At 36.2% G+C, this 25,514-nt stretch overlaps 1 protein-coding gene across 2 annotated transcripts; it reads left to right on the forward strand.

Moving 5' to 3' along the window:
• The first annotated feature begins 1,075 nt into the window (after window positions 1-1,075).
• On the forward strand, window positions 1,076-24,154 carry PUR7 (purin 7). 2 transcript variants are annotated; one of them, XM_008808160.6, is made up of 12 exons: window positions 1,076-1,713; window positions 1,793-1,894; window positions 10,582-10,711; window positions 11,552-11,644; window positions 11,731-11,819; window positions 18,827-18,907; window positions 19,188-19,277; window positions 22,025-22,114; window positions 22,351-22,401; window positions 22,486-22,532; window positions 23,681-23,738; window positions 23,815-24,154. In XM_008808160.6, the coding sequence occupies exons 1-12, from the start codon at window positions 1,408-1,410 to the stop codon at window positions 23,869-23,871; spliced, it is 1,194 nt and encodes a 397-aa protein (XP_008806382.2). In that variant the 5' UTR covers window positions 1,076-1,407; the 3' UTR covers window positions 23,872-24,154. The 2 variants fall into 2 exon arrangements, with proteins under 2 accessions (XP_008806382.2, XP_088557479.2); XM_088701353.2 differs by lacking the exon at window positions 22,486-22,532 and having other exon boundaries at window positions 1,102-1,713.
• Window positions 24,155-25,514: the final 1,360 nt, after the last annotated feature.

A 25,514-nucleotide genomic window follows, 5' to 3' on the forward strand; every position in this document is an offset into this window, starting at 1 on the left:
ATATTTATTTTAAATAGATATGGATATAAACTAGATACTAAATATATTAATATAAATACAAATATAACTTAGATAGTTAAACTTTGTTCATTTATACCAAAGATATCACCAAGTAGAAGGTAAATTAGATCAATAACATATTAGTACAATTACTTATTTTTTTTAAAAGTTTACAAGTACTATATAATAGAATTATAACTGAAGAAAAATATTTAAGTATGGATTGTATAATTGTCTATCTATATTTGTATCTATTTTTTTTTTAGATATATGAATATACATATGCATAGTAGTCATATGATCAAATTTGTACCTACATTCAGATATAGATTCTCATACGAGAATATACTAGGATAGATATTATTTAGTGTACTTTTGCCTCTAAACAAGGTGCTTCTCCTTAGAATTAGGTCTTCATCAATTTAATTTTCCCTCAAACTAGCATCCTTGAGCCTTCACTATCAAGCTGTAGGTCTAACCTCTTAGTACTTGGTGCATTGCCTTAAGTTTTCTTTTCTATTTCACCACAAAGTCTATTTAGACATACAAGAGACAACAACACCTTTAATATATGGCAGCTTCCACTCGATGCAATATCCAGTTGAATTTTAGTTATGACAATACCACTTCTAGCCCTTTAAGCAAAAAGTTAGAGATTTGATTCTAGGTAGTATCAAACTCCACTTCAAATTTCAATCAGTAAAGCATTAATTCTATGAGCTATGGCGTTTTTTTTTCCTCTTTTTTCTTTCTTCATGTTTAGCTGTATTTATTTGTGATTGAGCTGATCCACCAGTTTGGCAGTAGATCTAGTCCAATTAATAATTTTTTCACTAGATAATCTTTTCCATAATTGGTTCTTGCTTTACTTTTTTTTAATATTTCCGATAACCTTTGGCTCCGATAAATATATATATATATATATCTATATATATATATCGGAATCTATATATATATATCTATATATATATATATATATATATATATATATATATATATATATATATATATATATATATATATATATATATATATATATATATATATATATATCCAGATAGTAGAGATACGTTAAGGTGGAACCCAGGAATGTGACTGCTTGTCATTGTCGATTCGCCGAATCGTGCGTGGCCGTCTTCGCCTTCCGTCTTCGTCCCACGGCCGTCGTCGCATTCCTTTTGTTCCGTCGGGCCGTCTTCGCCTTCCGTCTTCGTCCCACGGCCGTCGTCGCATTCCTTTTGTTCCGTCGGGCTATGGCTCGCGTCCGCGCAGGAATACCGTGCGAGCCGGTTGTTTAAACCGCGGTACGAGGGGCACCGTTTCCCCTCGCTTTCCTTTTAAAATGGCCCAAAACCGAACAAAGATCCTACTCTTCGCTCGCCCACCCTCTGAAAACCCCCTCATCTGATGGCTCTCTCCGTGCCGCCCGCCACGCAAAACCCTCCCAAAACTCTCCCGAAGACCCCCTTTCTCCCCTCCTTCTCTCGCTCCCGTCGCCTCTCCATCGCGCGCCCCTCTCGCCCCCCTGCTTCCAACCTCGCGGTCGGCTTGAAGACCCAAATCCGCTCCGCTCACGACACCTCCCTTCTCTCCGCCGACGCCTGCCACCGGGACGACGTCCTCCGTGCCGCCCGGGGCGCCCTCTCCAACTGCCTCTCAGAGACCCACCTCGATCGCACGGTTCCGGGCCTCACGGCCAAGGCCAGGGGCAAGGTGAGGCGGTCTTCCTTGGTTTTCTCATAATTCTTCTCTTATCACTGGCGTCTTTCTCAGAGCCGATGGGTTTCTGTAGGTGAGAGACATTTATGATGGTGGTGACTATCTGGTTCTGGTCACCACCGACCGGCAGAGTGCTTTTGATCGGGTTCTCGCTTCCATCCCTTTTAAAGGCCAGGTCTTTCTTCTCTCCTTTTCTATCTTTCACATTGTTTCTACTGTTTTCAGTTTGAACTTAAAATCCCTTCTTTGACTGATTGATCTAACATTTTGATCCTTTCCATGCTTATTGATCGATTTCATTTTGAAAATTGACTTCTTTCATTCCCTCGGGTTCAAATGCATTATTTATTTGAGGTTGGTCCTGTAGGAATCCTGAAAAAATAATTTTTTACAAATTTGTGATTGAATTTAAGGTCATCTAAGAATTGAGTCAAAGATCTTAATTTTCTTTGCTCTTGTTCATTTGCTGAACAAAACTTCATATGTATGTTTGAATATTATATTGCCTGGTTATCTGTTTTGACTGGTCTGAGGAAGGAAGAAAATAATGTCTTTTGCAACTCAGATGTTTCTGGTGAAGATGTATCTTCAATATACGTAGACTGTTAGAAATGCTGAAACATCATAACCACGGGGATGAATAAGACAACTATGATGAAGAAACTTGGGGCAGTCAGCTGAGAAGAAAACTGCATTGGTTCAATGCAAGGGCAGAGAAAGAAATTTCTAGTGTTAATCCTAATGCAAGAACAGAAGAGGGATTGTGCTAGTTGAGCCATGAAGAGCTCACAATGTCATTTGAATTGGAGCATATTTGTGCAAGTGAAGCATTATGTGATGTGTTCTGAGGAACCACATATCTAGGTGTGACTATGGTAGTGGAAGGCTTTAATTCATTGGAGTACAATTCTTGATGGGGTAATTTCTTTTGGAGCGAAGGTTTTAATTTTTGGGAGGACAGCAAGTGTCCAGGCCACCCTGTCCCATTTGTGTGAGAAAATGGGACTAGGTTGGGGGGAACTCCTTGGAACCTATCATGGAGAAAAAAGAAGAAAGATAAAAGGAAGAAAGGAAAAAAAGAAGAAGAAAATAAAAAAAGAAAGGAAGGAAAGAAGAAGAAAAAGAAAAGAAATAAAGGAAGGGAGAAGAAAAGGAAAGAAAGAAAGGGAGGAAAAAAAGAAAGGAAGGAAGAAAAGAAAGAAAGGAAGGAAAAAAAGAGGAAGAAAACAAAGAAAAAGAAAAATAAATGAATAAAGGAAAAAAAAGAAGAAAGAAGGGAAGAGAGATGGAAGGTATCTATTGGGATGGCTACTAGGATAGGGCGGGACAAAGGGGCATCCTGTTTCATGGAGAAACCGAGAAATCCTCATCCCATGGAATTTAAATCCTTGCTTGGGTGTCCTGGAAGTTGGGATATCATGGTCACGAAGAATGATTAGGCATGAGCTCTACTAATATTGCGAGACTAATGATGGGAAGAGCTAATTTTACTTTTGGCTTAGTTTATATATTATATACGATATTGGCAGGAGTATATTGAGTTAAATTTTTACAAGCTTACCTTTGAAAGGGTAGGCAATAATCTTTTAGGTAGCAACATGTGTGTCTCTTCTAGAATTTTGAGGAGAAAGTTGATGTGAAGTCATTTTATGGCTGATGACTTTCATTGGAGTAAATTTATAGGCAATCCTTCAATGACAAGCAGTGACTATGCTCTTTTTATGGTGGATAGTGGGTTACATTTTCTGATTATTCACCATATTGGTCCTCATATACCAACTTTTACATAGATTTCTATTCCATTGAACAATAATGGGAAGAAATAGGATATGGCTTTTAGCAAATGCAGCCAAAGCACATGAAGTTGGAAGAAACGACTAAGGATAGTGGTAAGAATATGGTGCTTATACTTTTAGAAGATGTGGCTTGTGCACTCAAGGTTGGAAGGGGCTATTAAGGAATAACTGTGGGCAACTTTAGAGGATAGTAGTCTGTAATCTGCCCTAAATTCTTCTAGTATATAGGCAAAAAGTAATGCACATTCAGTAACCAAAAAAAATCTAATTAGGTTAGAGCAATCAACAACAAAATGGCATCGTGATTTTTGGTAAAGGATGAGGTACCAAACAAAAAATAAACCACACCAAATTAGGAAAATGCAATGGGAACTATAAATAGACTATAAGAATAAGAAAATTGTGAACAATTGAAATATATAATTGAAAATATAAAACAGGAAGATGATTAAAAATAAAATAAAAATTCTGAGTAAAAATATTTCATAAAATACATTGTAGGAAAACAAAAACTTTATATGTAAACTTGATATATGATACCAAAAACCAAATATAAGTGAAAAAAACAAAAACATCTTCCATACACAAAAAGTCCAAAACATATTTCCTATTGGTAATGTAATGCCCATTAAAATTAAAAGTATAAATATATAATTATATTTTAAATAAAAAATATATAGCTTTTTTTAAATAAAAGTGATTTTCATAAAAGAAAACATAAATCTTGTAAATTAACTTATTAAAAAATCATTTAATAAAATAATTAGAACAAAATTTATAATAGAATAGAGAACTTTAGATATAAAATTGACTATATGAAATCAAAATTAGATATAACTGGAGAAAACCTGTTTCCTATCCGATAGTGCAATGCACTTTAGAAATAAAAAAAAATATGAATCTGATTTTTTAAAAAAATAGCAGAAGAATGATTTTCGTAAAGAAAAAGGGTAAAACTTGTAGAAGTTTAGAGAACACTAAATAATAAATTATAGAAATTCAAATACTTTGATTTGGTCAAGACTTTTTTTATTAATTAGATTTAGGGAAGTCTAGTGGAGGGAGAACTTAGGGAATTGGTTGAGTAGAGAAAATTCAGAGAGAGTGGGAGAAATAATGTTTATGCTTTAAGATCTACTTAGGAATTCTGTACTTAGGATTTTGTTTCCAGAAGTACCAATATTTGTTCTTATGATATAACAGTTTTAAGTGTTATCTTGTTGATATTCTATCAAATGGAAAATATGAAAGGCCCAAAGCTGCCCCATTACTCCTTCTGATATAGTATAGGTCCATAAAAGTCTCTGAGGAAAAATCTAGATTGTAGGGAGACAATGTTGAGAGAAATTAAAACCTTAATTCTATTCCATATGATATCTAAACCAATGTCTCAGGAATTGGAGTTGGAGAAGAAATTTAGAACTCTTGACCAGACAAATCGATTAGTCTTGAAGAGTAAAGTTTAAGATTTATTAATTTTTTATAACACTAAAGGTATACTTCAAAAGGCATCAAAATCATGCATGCCAAAAGAAAGGAAATAAAAGCAGTGGGTGCTGTATAAGGCTTGGTACTGAAATTTGGTAGAATTCTTACCTTGCACTCTGCACATGTTCACAAATTTTGAAGCATATATGTTAACAAGTAGTGTTTTAACGTTCATGCAAGCCAGGAAGTGAATAATATGTATTTCTTTTATCATAATTAAAGTCCACATTTTATTTCAAAAAAAAATGATCATGCAAAATATATAGAAATCTCCTTGCTTCTCTTTAATTGATACTGAAAATTTCATTTCAATACTCGAATTTTGTGTGGTATGCCTCTCACTAATGGTGCAATGTAGGGTGCAAGAGGTGTGTGGTGTGCTGTCGCAGGCAACCAAAAATAAAACCTATACTTCTAAAAATATATATGTAGTAGTGCGAGTAAGGATCGTTCCCACGGAGAGTATCTAGCCTAGTTTTATGCAACTTGAACAAGGATGGAGGGGGGGTTTGAGTATAATGAAAATAATAAAACAACTAAAGAAGAATTCAGATTTAAGTATTGAAATCAATCAAAAGAACAAATCTTGGTCTAAGTCAACATCCACCATCGGAATTTTACAACTGATCATTGATGCAAAGATATCAATTTGCACTTTGAATGTCCACCGATAGAAATATTTTTCTATCTCTTCTTAGTTGTAGTTAATTAAAAACAAGCGATCTAATTAACCCTAACTACTAAACAACCCAAGACAAGCGCTAAGGGTTTAATCTAGTAGCAGCCTTAAGAATTAGAGAGATCGATGAAACTAAACAACACAAACACAAGCGGTTGCATTTGATTTAGCCGAGTATTCTTCCTAAGATCTGAAAATTTCTGACGCAGCAAATTATTAGATCTTAGTTGCTTCACAGATTAGAGGAATCAAACAATTACGGATTTGATATCTAACCTAGCAGTAGATTGCAACGAATAATAAACTAGTAGGCCTCTTAGTCATTAAACGAAAATAATCATAAAAATATGCACAGAAGGACATTCGACATCAAAGCATGAATTGAACAATGAAAACAAATTCAGATCTCACAGTTTTATTGATTCCGAGGCTTCTGTTTTCTTAGACCAATAAAAGCTTTAGCCACGCAGAGCCATGGATGCAAACTTCCAAGGAGAAAAGAGAAAGAGGAGTCCTCCAAGAGAAAAGAGAAAGAGCCCCCTTTGCAGCCCCCTTTCTTTCACTTTTATCCCTTCCAAAAAAATCTCCTAACAAATATTCAAATCTGACTAATTACGAAAAATAAAATAAAGTCCTAATATAACTGGGAAAGTGGTGTTTTCAGCTGGGATTTTCGTGCATCAAATCTGGAAACTTCTGAAAATTGACCGAGTCAAATCCACATATTGCAGGCTAAGGACGTGCAGCAACTTCGAGACCAATTTTGACCTTGATAAAGTCAGTATCTATCAAAACTCAAAACATGAAAGTTGTAGAGCGTTTTCTTGGCATTCCACAGCATCTTGAATCATCTCAATCAGAGCTCGGATGAGAAAGTTATGCTTAGATTACGAAGCAATGTCGAAACTGTCCAAAATCATCCAATTAGCTTCGTTTTTTACTTAACGCTTCCATTTGCATCCTAAATCAAAATATAAGAATAATGAGTACATTTAGGCATAAAATAAGTATACAAGACTAAACATTAAGAAAGAAAAATATGACATTTTGTATTCTCATCAGTGTGCATCACATAAATCTTTATATATGATGGATATGACACACTTTATATAACTCGAGCCATGACCTCAAGGTGTCATTTAAGAGTCTCACCTAGAGGCATGAGGCAATGCAAGCATGAGAAACAATGAGATTCATGAACTTGATTGATCTAAGAAGTGATAGTTATCCAAAGGAGGAAAAATATCAAGATTGACTTCAGTAAAAAAGATAAAGGACAATTAATTATAATAAGGTACATGGAAAAGGTCAGAGTCCTACTAACAAAATTGAGGTGAGGGCAACATGACTTAATGTTGCTAGTACTTCTTATTATTGATGAATGATTGTGCTACCAAACTCTCAGAAAATCATAGTAAAATGACTCGTTTTTAGAACATGGTAAGCCAAAAGAAAACTTGCATCCAATCTTCCAGTTGGCTTGAAAGCCGGCCCTTGTTGAACAGATAGCACCAAGAAAGGCAGTGTCGGTAGCAACATCTGTATCGGTTGGTTAATAGGATGGTACAATATGCCCTCGTGCCGCGTCGTCCCAACGTGAACCAATAGGCAAAACCAAAAGGGAGGGGAGAGGGAGGAGAGAGAGAGGGAGGGAGGGAGGGAGGGAGAGGGCGGTGATCGGAATAGAGGCAAGGGAGAGGGGAGAGAGGGCTTTCGAAACCCTCTTGAGACCCCTCTCTCCTTCGTGTGTCGGAACAGGGGCGGAGCCCTTGTTTCGAAATGAGATAGGGGCTTCCACCCCTTTTTATATATTTTTTGAATTTTTTAAGTGAATTTGGCAGCCACTGCTGACATCATGCTGCCAACTTCACTTAGAAAACTTCAAAAAAGAGAAAATAATCAGTGAAGTCAACAGTGGCGGGTAACTTCACTTGAAAAATTCAAAAAAATAAAAAGGGGCAAAAGCTCCTGTTTTGTTTCAAAACAGGGGCTCTACCCCTGTTCCGACACATGGAGGAGATAGAGCTTTGAAAGCCCTCTCTCCCCCTCCCTTGCCCTTGTTTCGGCCATTGCCAACCACTCTCTCTCGCCCCCTCTCTTTTGCCCCTCTCTCTCTTCCTCTCTTTCCTACTCCCCTTCCGTTGATTTCTTGATCCGAAGGCTGGATTCGTCTCGGTCCCTGCCGGTATGGTTCAGTACGCCCTGAACTGGGCAGTTTGGGACGATTCTGCCGTTGTTGGACGAATCATTTCCTATGAGCCATGTGAAGTGGAACCACCTCTATTCTTTAGGTATCTTGCAAACAGTAGAGTTTGGCGTTAATTTGTGGTTTTCATGAATCGAACCCTTGTAATCAGAAATTCAATTGCCCTTTCACTTTAAATATAGTAAATTTCAGTAACAGTGGAAGGAGTGCCAAAGTCAATTGTAGTATAAAGCTGCCGGCCTTATAGTAATGTGGAGAGGCATAATCAGTGGAATTTGGTTCCCTTATTTTTCAAGAAATTTTTTTTTTGGCCTTCTACTTCTTATGGGGAAGGAAAATCCTTCTGAATGTTAGTACAGAAGGCTTCAATTCACTATGTTGGATGATGCTATCTTGAATACTGACAAAAGAAATATGGAGCAAATAGGCTGCTAATTTTGAATTATACTATAAAAAGCATTTGACTTAGATGGTTTGCTCTAATTCTTTATTATGAATTTGGGCATACCGTGAAAGATGATTACTGGAGCAGCTTTAGAAGTATCATAATTATAGTCTGTTAATGACAACAGTGCTTGCTTTATTTCTATTGTATATAAAGCTCGCTTGCCAAGTCCAAGCTAATCATGTAATTGGATCAGCTGTGTGGACCTTCATCATCATGTTTTAGTGGGAGTTGTGCAAATTAGAGTTCAAGGGTTTATGAAATCAGGTCTTTTGGAAGCAAATTAATAAGAAACATGGTTTCTAGGTTTTCTTTTGTTAGGATTCCTTTTTTTTCTTTTTATACAGCAATATTTTCTTTTTATCCTTAAATAGTTCTAGTCTTGGAAGTCCATCAGGAGTTTCCATTTTGATTTAGGATTCAAAAATCTACTTGGACTGGCTCTCATGATTCTTAAAAAAATGAGGTTAAATTTGGGCATAAGGTTGATTTTGGGATTTCTTCTGCTAAAATTACTACAAGTTAAATAAGAAAACAAGATGGATAATTATGATTGGATTTACTATTCATATAATAAAGTTAAATAATATTGTGACTATTGCTATTGTTTATAGCAAAATTTGAATGCTGGAAGATTGCACAACAACAGCAGCCTGGCTTCTTTAACAGTGCAAACACACAAAATGATGCGACTACGTTTAAGGTTGTTTTGTGATGGTTAGAAAAGGAAACGCAGTGCAAAAAGGGGTCAGTTTGGAGGCAATTTCCTGTATATTGTTCTGCATTTTTGGTTTTTTGGGGGCTTAGATCTGATTTCAGGTGTTTAGAATGGTTATTTGTTTTTACTTGGTATCTAATTGATGAAGGGCTAGATTAGAAGTTGAGTGAACATATTGCAGAACCGTTAACTTTTATGGTTCAATGCTAATTAAGAGGATATTTTGAGTGCTGGCTACATGATGGGACCTCCCCAACTTATATATGCATATATGTTTATATATACATACATATGTATGTATATTTGTATGTATGTATATATGTATATGTATAGTTTGGTGGGTTTGCTCTTTTTTTCATTTCCTTCTGGGTTTTACTCCAATCTTGGGCCATGAAAATGCCCCTACTTTCTGATTTTCTGCTGATACACAGAAAATTTCTATCCCTTTTCTCAAGATTTGAAAATCAAATTAGTTTGCAACAATTGTATCTTGATCTAAAACATAGATCTATAACAGTAAACACTTCCATGTACAAATCCTTTTCATGTCAATTGAAAGGAATGAAAATTTCAACCTTGATTAAACAGCAATAAAACACTACTCCCTACTTTCTGATTTTCTGCTGGTATATGAAAAATTTCTAATCCTTTTTCTCAAGATTTGAAAATCAAATCAATTTGTAAAACTTGTAGCTTGGTCCTGAAATAACAGTAAACACTTCCATGTATGAATCCCTTGCATGTCAATGGAGAGGAAGAAAAATTTTCAACCTTGTTAAAACTGGCATAAAACATTATATTAAAAATTCAATAAATTACCCTATAATTAAGAGGAAAAGAACTCTTCACGAAGAGTCTTGCCAGCAATATCCAATTAGTTTTTATTGTAGGAAATATTTGGCATGATAATGCAGGAAACGGTTGCCTTATGCCAAAAATGCCTTGCAAGAATTACATAAAGATCTTTCCTTGTTGAAACATTTAGAAGAAGAAAGAAAACTATTATGTGGGTCTCACAAAGAGAATTGATGCTTAACTCTTTCTCAACCAAACATTCTATGATTGTTCTACCTCTATTGTTAGAAATAATTTCCTGTAATCCTTCCTGACTGCTTGTTGTTCTTTCCGTTCCCTTAATTTTGCTTTTGATCTGTAAAAGCCTAAGCTTAGCCTAAATCATATTTTTTGTACCCAAACATCTTCAATTTAATCATCTTACATGAGGAAAATGGTGTCATTCTTTTTTTTTTTGTTTCCCGTTGCCCAAAATGACATCTTCTGCTTGCATTTAAATTCATTCTGGCAGTAATTTGTGCATTTCTGAGGCTTTTGTAAATTCAGATGAATCTTCATTGGTATCCTTAAATTCCTAATTCTATGAATTGTAACTTAAGTCTAGCTAGAAAGTGTAAAAATATGCTAAGACATTGCCAATGATAAGTGTTTAATTTTGGAATTAAAGATGTCGTCCATTATTTTCTTCAGCAATCTGTGTTTTTGGCATATGTTATCAGTGGCTTTAACTTTCAGGTTCTTAATGAGGCAAGTCTATGGTGGTTCAATAAGACTCGACATATTACCCCAAATGCAGTGGTTTCTACTCCTGATAAAAATGTTACAATTGCAAAAAAATGCACAGTTTTCCCAGTTGAATTTGTTGGTGAGACACTACTTGTTATTCTTGTGTTCCATTTGACACTCATGTATTTGACTTCTCTTTGATCTTGTGAAGATGGATTATGAATGTTATATGCATGGAATAGCATCTTATAAAGAAGCAAGATAAAGTCAATAGCCTGAATTTTTTAATACAATTATCATGATGACCATTAAGTTACTTGCCATCAAGTTGGGGTCCAAGTTCAAAGGTAAAAAGTGACGGTAGAAAAAAGTTTGGGAAACTTAGATGGAAGATAAGATATGAAAAGTCTGCCATAGTAGGAGATGTAGCCCTTAATAGGAGTAATTGGCCAAGTACACCATGGAACAAGCCAAATTGGTTATGATCATGGTTAGGACCTTTTGTTTCAAATCCACAAAAACTAGTTGTGAAGTTCATCATTTCATTAAGGAAGTGTCATTTATCCACATAGATTTGTGCAAATTCTAAACAATAATATTTTGTTGTCTATCCATTTCTTTTTTGAGGGAATGAAATTGCAAATTTTCTTAAACTATATGGTCACCTTGATTTGTCATTATGGTCATTAGGGTCATGAGGCTTCTTCACTGCATATTTATAGTTATGGCATATGTTACTATGAAAGACTGACTTGTGGTATAAATTAGTAACCTAAACCCCAAGTTACTTATGCAAATATCACTGGACAGGGAAATCACACAGAAGTTATCAATATTGAGCAATATGTTTAGTCCTTTTGTCTTTTTTGTGATTTTTCCTAAAATTTCAAATAATCGACATTTCTATTTCTCATTCCTTGTATTTTTTGGTTACTCTTGTACCATAACTAACATTAGATAAACTGGTGTATGCCTGCAGTAAGAGGTTTTGTATCTGGCAGCACTGACACATCACTGTGGACAGTTTATAGCAAAGGAGTAAGGAATTATTGTGGCATTGTCCTTCCTGAAGGTTTGTTGAACTGAGTTTACATATATATTGTGAGCTTCATATTTATAGCTATATTGAACTAAAGCTTATTCTCTTTGATAGTGCAGGTATGGTAAAGAATCAAAAGCTACCTGCAAATATACTTACACCTACAACAAAAGCGAGTGATCACGATGTTCCTGTGTCTCCTGATGAGGTTTGATTTGGTTGTTGTTTCATATATTTCAAGTAAACTGACTTGCATAAACATAATATTTGAATTTTGGGTTTTTTTGAATTCAATCCCTCTCATTATATGGTATTTTCTTATTAAACTCTTCTTTCGAATATTTGCAAATAAATGCCACCTTATTTTAGGAATTCTCTTTGGGGGCCAACTTAAGTTTCCATCAGCTGCTAGACATCAAGAATAACTTATCAAGTTAAAATATCAAAAGTACCCTTAATGGTAATCTGTCATCACCAGTATCTACACTAACCACTTCTATAACCTACCTTTACTGCTTCTGACTCAGCTTGCTTCCTCCTTTAGAGCTAATGCCTGGTGATTTCATTCGTGCTTGTGCTGCCGCTGGTAGAGTTGAGCTCCTAGTCACCATGCTTTTTGGGGCTGGGCTTCTCATGGTAGCAATCATTAGGTCAACCTCCGCACCACAAGCTATTTTGGACTCGAATCCCAAACCTCAAGTGTGGCTGGCCTCCCTATTGTTGACCACTTTAAAAATAAGATCCTTGCCATGTTAGTTTCTATGGTTGCGCTCTTTGCCACCATCCTCACCAAGTTAGGCTCCTATTGCTACCACAATGTTGTTTTTCTCCTAAATGTTGCTGCCACTTCCTTTGATAGGGCTGCTTCTTACTGCTGCCGTTGTTAAGGTTAACCACCATGTTGCCTTCATCATCGGGTTCAAGGCTCGCCGCAACCACCATAGACATTTTGCTTCTTATTATCATCATTGTTAAAACAGTGCTTCCTGCTGTCACCATTATTGAGTCGTGCTCCTTACTGTTGTTGTCATTAAGGTCGAGCTCCTTGATCTTCTTGACTTCTTCATCCCTGTTATCCTTGGAAGCTTGCTTAGTCTCACTGTCATGAGAACTGAGGTCCAAATCATGTAAACAACTTATTCCTCTGAATTGTGTATAGTTTTGTACATAATGCTATGGTGAAAATGGATTGGATAATTCGAGTTTACCTGGATATGGGTATCAATGTTTAGCATCAGACTAATAGTTGTACCTGTATTCGTGTCCATCAAATAAGAGCAGATAAAAGATAGCATATACAAAAATATCCAACTAGTTATCTGAATCCATTTTCAGACTTATGTTGGCTAATAAGTTGTAACTGTCATATGTTTTCAACTTTACTTCATATGGTGATATCTTTAAGTTAGTGGGTTGCATTTTCGAATCACTATTAATCCGCCTTTTAACCTTAAGTTTGTAGCTCTAAATAGTTACTTGATCCATTAAATAGGTTTGTGATTAAGCGGATGCAGTTATTTGTTATTCTTTCGTACAATAATTTTTGTAGAATAGGGAAATTTTTATACATCAACCTGCCTTTTTTTGGTTTTTAAGAGACTTCCTATATTTTCCATCTTTACAGATTAACCAAGCCTTAATGAGAGTGATTTCTTTTGACATCCTTCTGTTAGTATATAGGTCGCCATAAGCAGAAGTCAGAGGTTTTCTGAGAATCCATAAATGACATATTTGCCTTTATAAGTGGAATACTTTTTTCCTCTATGCTCTGTTTTTACTTTTGATCCAATATCATCCCCCTCTTGATTTCCTTACTGTTTAGTCCATGGTTGAACTGTCTCCATCCCTTCATCATCTTTCCTTACCAAGAGATGGAGAGAACTTGACAAGTATCAAGGAATGTTGGCAAGGGAATGTCTCCCTAGTGCTTGCAAGCCTCTTGTAACTCTAACTTGCTGGCAGCCTTGTTAAAGTGGACCGATGGGGTAATCTTAGCATGAAGCATTATATGATTGGCTTCTAGGTTCATAGACTTTGCGCGGAAGAAGTTAAGAGGACTGTTGATCTCCAAAACCCCATAATTCTGTGCAAACAAGAGAAGGGCACACAAGTTCTAGGTTTACCAAAGAGCAATCAGTACAATCTAAGCAGTAAAACAACAAAGAAGTATTATTATAGCCAATCAGCATGAACAATCTGATCTTTTATAGCAAATTTCTAGGTCCTAAGTGGGGCAAATCTTCTAGATTCCAAGCAGATGTTTCCCCAAGTAGACTATGAACTAAAAATTAGAAGTACAAAGGTAAAGAGATGGAAAAACCCTAAAAGAAGGAAGACGCAGTGCAGTTATGAAGGAATACCTTAAGAGATTTATGATGGATTTTGTGGCTCTTTGGTCTCTTTTCCCAGCTTTGCCACCTTTGCTACCAATGACATCCATACAATCACGTCCTATCAGTTAGGTACTATCTATGTCATCTGTTGCATCACCCCTATCAGACCCCAAAGCCTCCCCTAGCCTTGTTGGTGCTGAGATCAGCTCCATCTTCTCATCCTTGTTAGAAGACCTATGCCATGGCCTCCCTCTTCATGAAGCACCCCAAGATCCTTCCTCCATCAATTGGGATTTCCATATCTCCCACCATGAATTTGTCCTTGTTGTGACATCAATAATAGTTGCCACTAGCTTGTTTTGCAACACCCCCATTGGCCTTGTTTTGAATCTTCCCAATGCAACCATTGTTTGCAGCCAGGATTTACCAAACCTATGTGCCTTGTTGGGCAAATGGGTACTATAGAAGGTTTTTAAACCATTGGAATAGGATTGAACTATTGGTACTGTACTATTCTGACAGGATTTCGATATTAGAACAAACCTCGGATCGCTGGAAGCTAGCCAGAATGGGGCATCCCATCAGAGACAGGTTGGTACCGGTGGTATAAACCCCAGTTTGGCCAGCATGATGCTCGTATTGATCATCCCGATCGAAATAGTTTGGTACAGATTGGTATCGATCCCAATATTACTTATTTGAAGTTGTCCCAACAAAGATGCACTACCCAAATTTTCTTTTAAAGAGAGGGCTATCTGGACATTGTGATGATTTACACATCTTGTGAGGGACTACAAAGCGCCTCTTTTGACCCATTTTGCGAGAAAAAAGAGATAGAAAAAAGAGGAGAGAGAAGGAGAGAAAGAGGGGAAGAAGGGGATGAGGGTTTTTCCTATTCTCATCAAGGAGGGGATGCCAACAAATCAACAAGGGAGGGAACTTTGTTCAGATGCCCTCATATTTCTCTTTTTTAATCCAAAGTTGGCAAAAATCAAAAAAATTGGCTGGGCTTTGACGAGTACCACGTATATATCCACAACATCAAGAGCCATAGCTAGGTTATTATCCAACATTTGATGCCCAACAAGGATGGGGTATAATGTTCCTGGTCCAGATTACTAGCAAGACCTAGATGTATATGAGAGCGATCAACATTCTACAAGGGATTAAAGTTATAAAGTGAGTTATTATGATTTTCTTTTTCACAAAACTTGGTTGTATTTTCCATTCTTTCCTCATAAATTTTGTTAGTTAATTGGTCATTGAGTGTCGATACTAGTATTGATACTTAGTTGTCATATACCCTTTAAAACACCCCTTAAACATTAAAAAAATACAAAAAAGGTCATCTAAATATCTTTATCACGGATAAAAAAACCAAAAAAGTCATAAAAAACTTATCCATCTCGGTATGGGATCACTACAAATCCCTATAGCATGTGTCTGTACGGGATTGTTTGATACAGTATTGGTTCAGCTAAAAACTAGTACCAGGCTTGATATCTATACTTGAAACCTTGGTATTATAATTATATAAACTAGGATTATATTAGTCAATGGCTTTGATAAAAAGGAAAAATTAAGGATCAAAAAAATAATTGCCAGATATAAGGTTTTAGATCCTACGGGATGGAGGTATCCTAGTTTCTCCATGGAACCGGATGCCTTGCTGTCCCGCCCTATCCCAGGGGCAGTCCTGGTCATGCATAGGAGTGGCAATCGGGTCAGGTCGAATCAGATACGGATCGGGTTAAAAATTTATCAACCCAAACTCGACTGTTTGTTGAACATGTCAAAATTTCAATTGAATCTGACCTGTTTATTAAACAAGAAACCTGACCCGACCCACATAACCCATTTGTTAAATAGGTTAAACGAGTTAAATGGGTCAGACAGATTTTAAACGGGTTAAATAGATTTAAACAGGTTAAACATGTTAAGTAGGTCGGGTTAAATAGGGCAAAAACAGGTTAAGCAGGTTTCAAATAGGTTAAACAGGTTAAACGGGTCAGGTTATAAACCGACCCAATTATTAAACGGGTTAAAGGTTTAAATCTGAACCCAACTCATTTAATAAATAGGTTTTGACGGGTTGACCCATTTGCGACCTAAACCCATTTATGTTAAGCCTAAACCTACTTAAAGCGGGTCATTTACGGGTCGGGTCATAGCTTGCCACCCCTAGCCATGCATCCCAGTAGATATCCTCTGTTTCTCTCCCCGTCTTCCTTTTCCTTCTTTGTTTCTTTCTTTTTCTTCTTTCTTTCCTTCCTTTCTTCTTTTTCTTCTACCTTCTTTTCTTTCCTTCCTTTCTTCTTTTTCTTCTACTTTCTTTTCTTTTCTTTCCTTTTCTTTCCTTTTCTTGTCCCTTCCATTATTTTTTTTCCTTTTTCTTCTTCTTTCTCTTTCCTTTGCTCCTTATTTCCTTCCTTTCTTTGTTTTCTTCTTCTGTCCTTTCTTTTCTTCTTCTTCTTCTTCTTCTTCTTTCCTTTCACTTTTTCCTTTTCTCCATCTTTCCTTCCCTTCTTTCTTTCCTCTTTCTCCTTTTCTTCCTGCATGGATGGGTAACCCATTTTGGTTCCTTTTTCTCACAAGAATGGGATAGGACGGCTAGGATGCCCCTCATCTCACTGGGACTTAAAACCTTGACCTGATTAATTGCTGGGCTAATTTGTAGGATGGAGAAAGTTAAGGGGCTTCTCAATAAATGGCCATGAGATAAAGGGTTATCTCAAAATTTCTCATAATAATAAAACAGAGTTGAAAGATTATATATTTAATTTGGACTAATAAAATATAAATTGGAAGATATTCTACCACTAAATTTATAATACTTGATTTTTATATCTGTATTGATATGGGTTTCTTTTCACATTTAACCCTTCCTTTGTAGATTAATTGCATATAAAGACCTCTATTTTATATGTTTTCAAATTGAGAACTTCTTATCCAATGAATTCTCTAATAGGACCCTAACTTAAGTTTCCATTACCAATGGAATATTTATTGTATTCTTTATCATTTCTCCCCTTAGCCCATTGGAGCTTCTAACTAGTGAGTCACATATGCTTGTTGACCTTGTAGTCGTCATTTTTTAGCTCTTCACTATCACCATTGATCAAATTAAGATTTTGATTTTATCTTAGATTTGGAGATAGTAGTGTTGTGGAGCAATTTATTTTTTCAGTTAGAAGCTCTAGAGGGTCAAGGGACTGGAGTAATGGAAGAAACTTGATATATATTTCACTATGACTAATAGAAAACTAATTTGGGTCCTATTGGAGAATTTCTTGGATAAAGGAGGTCTTAATTTGCAGATGTATAAAACAAACATGCTGCTGCTTAATATGTTTTTTGGTTTTTTCATATTTAAACACACCAAAAGAAATTTTGTCCTATGAAGTCCGACCTTATTATTCTCATGGATAACCCTCTTTAGTAAGGTTTTAAGTATTGGACAGATCACCCTCGTAAGGTTTTAAGTACTGATCTGGAAATCCATAATAGCGGCCAACCAGTATAGGTCATACCAGGGGTCAATACCTGTACCGAGTGTCAATATGATATATCTCTTGGTATTGATGCTTGACGTGGAGGGTGGGTTGGGGGGAGGGAAGGGGGGTATGAGTATCGGTTCCTTACTGGTTTGGTATGGTATAAACCAGTACGATCTCAGTTATCACCCACAAAGGGTTCATGAACTTCAAGGAATGTGAGGTTTAGTTATCTGATAGCTCTGGTTAACCATGAAAGCATAAGTATGCAGCTGCCTTATTATGGGTTATATAATGCTTCAAATGTACTAGGCACCAATTTGTTAATAAAATCTATAGGTCAACATTATAGAAACCATTGGATGGAACCTAGCTTGTCCTTCAAAGGGGAGAAAGAAAGCTTAATCCTACAAACTATATAACTGCTGCATAGACACGGACATGAGAGTGGTGCTTGGATTTATATTCAAGCAATTGATTCAGCAGGAGGAGATAAAAAGAGATTCAATGACACCTGGGAAAAGATAATTTAACTAAATATGATAGTCACACAAATGAATTGATTTTTCTGATATTTTAGAAAAATTTGAAGGATAGATTTTATTACAGCGTCTTTTATGTAATGATGACCAAGTGCATGTTTGTTATTGATGACTCATTAATGACCAACTGATAAATGATCACTTGATTCACGATGACACTTAATTTGAACAAGTGTTACACGTCCTGTTTGTATGTTAGGAAGCCCAACACTGGTAAATTGACTATGCTTTCAAAGATTGTATTAGGTTATCACAAGTCTATATAAGACTGTTCATTGGTTATTTGGTTTTATGTCTAATTACAGTCAAAGGAAATCTCAAGAATAATAAGAAAAGGAAGTAAGGCATCAGTAACTAAAAGCCTGGTGTTACAAGTCTTACCAATATTGGTATTGAAATACATCTATCCCATTCGAGAACTATAAAATTAGCTTGATAATACCATATGAAATTTCATCCTCTTAAAAAAAAATTACATCATTGACTAAGCCCCCTAAACTACAAAAGCCTACTTCTGATAGAGTTATTTTAGTAGAACTCATTATTGGAAGAATCAAACTCCAGCAGTCTTTAAAAGAATGCAGTGAAAGAATTTGATAATGATAAATATCTAAATGTCTATAGTCATCATTTACATCTCGCTGGTTGTCCAACATGGGTTTTTTGAGCTGGATACAAGAATCTAGGATGCTTAAATATCATGCTGGGCAGGACATGTTTTTGCTTTTCAACTATTAGCTTTTCTATTTGCTCTGGTAATCATGTCAAAGTGAGTATTTAACTTGTCTCTTTGGGTCTTGCTGGTTTCCATGTTTACTTACTAATGCATTGCTTGGTGGTGTCCAGATCATCAAATTGGGTTTGATGACACAAGATGAATATGATAAAGTAAGCAGCAAAGCCTTGAGCTTATTTGCATATGGACAGGTGAAAGTTTTGCAGTTTAGAAATCATTTATGATCATGCTTATTTTAAAGGTCTCAATCTACTTTGTTATTTTAGCTATTTCTACAAGTGGGGATCATACATATACTTACGTGTTTCATGTTGGAATAAAGCATGACATAGACTACATGATGACTTTGCAGCAATGCATGGATACATCAATCAGTTAATGGGAAGATATGAATGTCTGCATGCAAACTGTTTTCTTACATGATGTAAATATTATAATAGGTTGGCTTTACTTTGATTTTGGTGCTTGCAGCAAGTGGCATTGGAGAATGGCCTGCTATTAGTTGATACAAAGTATGAATTTGGAAAAGGAGCTGATGGGACGATTATGTTGATTGATGAGGTCAAATATTCAATATCACTTAGTATATCATTTTCAACTTTATTGATTTGACCAGTTAGATTTACCCTTTTGCTCCTTAAGTAAGATTTCTTAATGCATTATTCATAACAGATGTAATATTTACATATGTTTGTTTATTGAATCACCATATCTTGCCCATATCTTAGCTACTTTTCATGTATGTCTTTATTATTCACTAGAAAATATTCTGCAAATTACCTTGCTCAGCATAACTAGTAGTAAGAAGCTTCATTCTTTCTATTTGGCCTCAAGCTTATGTATTTCTGTTTGTCCTTTGCTTTCATCTTAGGGATACTTTCGTCCATGCCAAATTCCTTGGGTTATTCTTGTGTCTCCTGTCTGATATCATAACATTCAGATGTAGTCATGAGCTGTTCTTCATTTCAAATTTTTAGTTAATCCTTGTTTTGATCCTTCATTCAGCTTTTTATTATGTACTTATTATGAGCTATTTCTTTTAGCTTTAACCAAGGTCTGCTGAACCGGTCCGAATTGGCCGGTTCAGTGCGTATCGTACCGGTACCGACGCCCACCGGTACGGTTCGGCTATTGAAAATGGTTCCAGCTCTACAGGGACCGAAACCGACCAATTTTCGCTGTGGTTGGTTCGCACCGGCCCAAGCGCGGGCGCCCCGCACGCCCGCGCGAGGGACAGCACGCCCCGCGCGGGACAAAGCACCCGCGTGGGCACGGGGCCGCACGCTCGCGAGCTGGGAACCGCGCTCACGCTCGCGCGGTTCCCCAGCCCGCGTGCGGGACAGCTCGCCCCATTCAATGCCATAGAGTGACATTTAATGTCACTCTGTGGCATTTAACGCAAACGCGCATGCGAACTGCGTTCGTGTGCACGTTAATTTTTTCTTTTGTCTTCGCCGGTACGGTACCGGTTTGGCTCGGTACTGTATCGGTACCGACGTCCATCGGTACATCGGTACAATCGGTACAACGGAGCTTGGCTTCAACAATTCTTTTTCTTGACCTATACATATATCTAATCTATATGCATCCTCTTCATATTCCAGTACCTTTAACTTGAAAAAGCATGATGTGCGAGTCCAGTTGACATGCCCCTAAATTGGTATAAAGTAGGTACTTGTTCGATGCTTCTTATACTTCACCATCCAATCCAAACTTTGCATTGCATGGGATTCTTTTTGTTAAGAATCAGGACAACCATATGATGATTCTGTTAAGTAACAAGAGATATAAGTAGCAAAGGCACTCACACAATAAGACAATAAATAAGAGTATAATGGTAGTCAAGGTCTGCTGGACTGATACCAGAACTCATGTTGGCCGGCGACCAGTTTGGTATGGTACGAGTTCATGTCGTATTGTACCTAGGCATACTGAAAAAGGAGAGGGGGGTCATGACATCAAGATAGATGGTGTCTGGTGAGAAGACTCGCAGAGAGGAGGAAGAGGGAGGAGGAGGAGGAAGAGAGAGGGAGGGGAGAGAGAGGGAGAGATGGGGGGGCTTATCTTAGAGTGACAGAGAGGTTTTTGGTGAGAAGACACGTGGAGAGGGGGAAGAGAGAGGAGGAAGAGTTGGAGAGAGGGAGGGAGAGAGGGGGAGGGCTAACCTAGGAGTGATGGCATTGGTCGTCGAGGGTGAGATGGGCACAAGTGAATGAGAGAGGAGAAGAAGCAAAACCCTTGAAGCTGAATAGAGATAGTCGGGGGAAGGGCTTTTATAAATGGAGGGCTGGACCGACTCGAGCGGTTGAACCATCTTGGGTCGGCATCGGCACAGTTTGGTATGGGACAACCATCTGGTTTGGTCAGTTCGGCCATCACTGATGACAGTAATGGTGCAGCAACTAGTTTCCTACTTTTGCATATCCTTCGCTTGTTTCCTCCTTTGCTCACAAAATGGATGCAAGGCTTTTGATTTACAGAGAGAAAATGTCAAAAGGCGCATTTTTCTGAAAATGAAGGTAAAAGAGTATTTCGTACTATCTAAGCATGGTAAATGCTACCAAACTGCTCTACAAATCACATAAAATAGTCACTTAGATGGAACTTCATTTTGGGAAACAGGTTATTCAAGCAAACTCTTGAGATGCACAGCAAGGCCCTTAAAATGAAAATGGACAGACTTGATGCTACTCCTCGTCCCTGCCCGCATAGTCGTCTCGTCTCTGCACAGATTTTATATGATTAATGCTCCTTCAGCAACTCCAGGAGGTCATCCTTCTTAATCTTCCGTAACTACAAAGGAATAGAACGAGGACGCATTCGGCTCAGACTTCCAAACCAAATCAAACTCTACTTGTTTCTTATTTGAGCCAAATACCACCTCTGTTTTCATGTGGTTTAATATTATTTCTATGTCCTACCTTTGAAACATTCTCTTTATCTCAGTTCTCACATCTGATTCATTCATCATAAACATGGAAATGCATTTGTATATAGTTTGGAAAAAGATTGGTAAATCAGTCAAATGTATTGTATCCTGTTGCCATTTTTTTAATTTCCTAGAATACATCGAAGCTGCCATACTTGAATATGGAATCTCAAATTGATCTTTTCAGAAACTGACTGGTGAATTTAATTATGCCATGGCAACCTGAGTCTTTATAATTTAGTAGTTGCAGCAGTTGTTTCAGTAAATTTGTCTTGATTGAAATGAAAGTGTTCACAATTGAGATGAGAATATGTTGTATTTAATATTTTCCGGAATTGTTTTTACGCTCACCATATTTTTGTCCCATGTGATCATTTAGGTGCATACACCTGATTCCAGTAGATATTGGATTGCTAACTCTTATGAGGAGCGGTTTAATGCTGGGCTTGAACCTGAAAATGTTGATAAGGTGTATAACTTGGCATTCTTTATTTGTGCATATACGTATTTATGGTGCTTTATGCATGTAAAAACATGACAATCTAAGACAATATTAAATATGGTTTTCTGGGTAGTCTTTTTTTCCCCAATATAATTATTTCATTATCAGTATGCAGCTTTTGCTCCCTATACCTATATATTGTTTGTCACCTTAGAGCCCAGTTGGTTGGTGGCAATTTTCTGATACCTCTATTTTATTGATAGGAATTCTTGAGATTGTGGTTTAAGGACCATTGCAATCCATATGAAGATGAGGTATGCCATCTATACTTTTGTCAACTTATTTCTATTATTGTATTTGCATTTATTATAGGATATCTGGTGGCTTTAAATTCTCAGGTGCTGCCAGAGGCTCCTGAAGAACTTGTTTGCGAACTTGCATGGCGGTATGCCTCCTTCTACGCTTATCTTTGTATGGTGGTTTGATCATTCTATGAAATGTAGCATATAAGGATCTGGGTCCTAGGTTCGGCTGAAATTGACTGGTTTTCAGGCCAGCTGCAGCCGGAACCGACTGAAAGCAGCTATTGATTGTTTTTTAGTTTTATTTTGGTGTTTACTGTCTATGTAGAATATATAATGCCAATTTTTGCTAGTTTCCTTTCTTAAGTTAAAAGAAGGGATAGTTGGTAAATATAATCATTGATGGTCAAGGATTATGAAAAGGTCCCTATCACAGTAATTATCAAAACTAATCTAAACAGCTAATAGAAAGCAACACCTTTCATACAAATGACATCTTTTTTATATAAAATAAATATAACATTCTCGAAACAACATACATTTAATCAAGTAGCTAACCCTAAAATTATGAAGAAGAAATGGCCAAATTCAATATACTTGTAAATTCTACTAAAATTGATGGAGAATATGTTCACGGTACAAAATACTTCTATACTTTATCAATTTTACTTATGTGCATTATTAACTTCATCCTAAAACTGTCAAATTGGAGATAAATTTCTTGGCTTACATTTGTTTTCCTTCTATTTCTCCTACTTTTATTACAAAAACTCCAAAACTTGGGGCAAAACTGTCAAAAACTGCTCAAATTAAAACTCTATGAGCCCAACCAAAATCAAAAACTGGAACCGAGTTTTCTAAACCTTGATCTATGTCATGTCTGGCTTCCAATACTGGATCTTACTACCAAATTTTCTACTTGATGTAGGTTGAAACCCCTAGTTTTCCCTCTTCAAACATGTTTGTTTAAGTGGATGGTGGTAAAATAATACTCTCACCATTTAGACTCCTGTTTGTGCTAGCTTGTGGTGGTCCATGTGCATGCGTCTGTATTCATCGTGTGTGCACAATGTGTTTGACATGCAACAATAATTGGACACACATTTGCAAGCGATTTACTGGTTATGGTTTTGTTATGATAATTCAAAAGCTAAAGATTGAGGTTGAATGTAATTTTTTGATAACATTTCATTACTGCCATTCACACATTGAATTAAATTTAATATCTCAGATAGGGAATAGCCATCTTTTAATGCACATACAGAGAGCTGACCCACGTTGTGTATGACAGATACATCTTCCTCTTTGAAACAATTACAAACTCAAACTTCGAGTTGCCGCAAGCAGAGGTATTGAGAGGACGAACTTAGACTTCATTTATTTTGTAGACGCAGATGTCTTACCCTTTTTTTTATTTTTGTACAGGAGCCAATACATGACAGGATTTCCAGGAATGTTTCACAGGCATTATCATGTATATGATTGCTGATTATACCCTGAAGGGACATGGAGGATAATGACCAATAATGCATTATGGAAAATCTAAATATCAGATAATTTTTGCCTCTTAAGTGCTTATAATGTAGACAATAAATTTTTTTAAGCTCCATGTAATTTTCATTTGAGGTCAATAAAACTTGCCGAATATGTGATTGTAACTTATTCATTTTGTGTGTGATTTACAGTTAGATATTTTTTAAGTTACATATATTTTTCATATGAGGTCAACAAACTTCAGATTATTCAATTATGACTTATTTAATTAGTTGATGCTTCAAATATTCATGAACGTTTGCTAGATTTGCTATTGAGTAATGACTCCAAGTTTCTTACTGGAATACAGAGAAGCTGCTGTTTATGTGGATGAAAGTCTTTATCTCCACCCTTGTCAAAGACTCGTGTTCATACTTTCTCTTTGCCCTTGATAAGCTCAACAGTTTTTGAATGCACTTTTTGATGTTTGCTATTCGAGATAATACCAATCTCGAAACCAAGTTTTAGAATAATGTCTGCTGTAACGTTACAACTGCCATTGTAATGGTTTTGGAGGTCTTGCTTTTTGTTTTATATGGATGAAGTGAATTTAAGCGACAGCCATCATTTGATTGTTATTCTAGTATGTGGACCATGATTTTGATATTTTCATTGTTCATCTGAATTCAATTTATCTTTATTTAAATATCTACACTGGCTGAAAAAAAGGCTGTTGTTTTTCCTTTAAAGTTCATTCTTTGGAGAGGCATGAAATTTATTATAGGAATCTGTATTTTTCTTGATAAGTGTTATCCAGCCAACACTTAATAGAAAAATAATTTATTCATATTTTTGTATGCATTGAAAAGTGTATCCACAATTGGTTACTTTGTATTACTACTTTTCCAAATAAGTTGTTAAGATCTATCTATATTTTTCATAATATTCCTTATAATTTCAACCCCAATTTACATATTTATCATGTACCACCTGTTTGTGATTGAAGCACAACTTTCTCGTACCAAACATGAGTAATAGTATAAGAAGAGATAGAATTTTAAAAGTAATTCAAATAGAACATGACCATATTAGATGATACACTAACTATCCGTAGAAACATTCCAGATGCGAATTATGGTGCCTAATAACAAATTGAAACATCCTAGGATCCGAATGATGAATTTTCTTCCCTAAAAGCAATCCTTTTTTTCTCTTTTGCTGATCAATACCAATTTCAGATAAAATCAGTAGAAATATCACCAAATCAATTATAGAAATTTAATAAAAAAGATAAAAATATAAAAGACTCATCGGAATTCATCGATCTTGTGGTTGAAAACTGGTAGGGATTGCAGTGGTGCCGCTTGGGTTAGAATTCATTATAGATGAAGAGCAAGAGCTTAGGGTTTGTCAGTGTATCATTATAAAGGGGTATTTTAGGGGAAAAAAGGGTCACGTTAGTGGCTGATGGGCAACTAATTTATTTATCTTCTAAATGGGTAAGTGTTTCTATTCATTGAAGAATGCTGCTCATGAAAAATAACTTAGCAATATAGCTTTTTTTGTGAGGAGTATGAGAACATGAGTAAGTTCCTCAATGAAAAAGTTACCAATATTTTCATGATATTTAACCCTCAAAGAACAGGCCCTTA

The sequence above is a fragment of the Phoenix dactylifera genome, chromosome 7 (genome assembly GCF_051530095.1).
Source record: "Phoenix dactylifera cultivar Ajwa chromosome 7, Ajwa_hap1_PhDact_Kaust_v1.1, whole genome shotgun sequence".
Taxonomy (NCBI): Eukaryota; Viridiplantae; Streptophyta; class Magnoliopsida; order Arecales; family Arecaceae; genus Phoenix; species Phoenix dactylifera.

Bases quoted from the DNA above. Each gene is read 5' to 3' on its own strand.
- PUR7 (XM_008808160.6), top strand. From the start codon at position 1,408: ATGGCTCTCTCCGTGCCGCCCGCCACGCAAAACCCTCCCAAAACTCTC. The intron at 1,895-10,581 runs GTCTTTCTTCTC...TTTAACTTTCAG, and splicing joins CCATCCCTTTTAAAGGCCAG to GTTCTTAATGAGGCAAGTCT. The intron at 10,712-11,551 runs GTGAGACACTAC...GTATGCCTGCAG, and splicing joins TTTCCCAGTTGAATTTGTTG to TAAGAGGTTTTGTATCTGGC.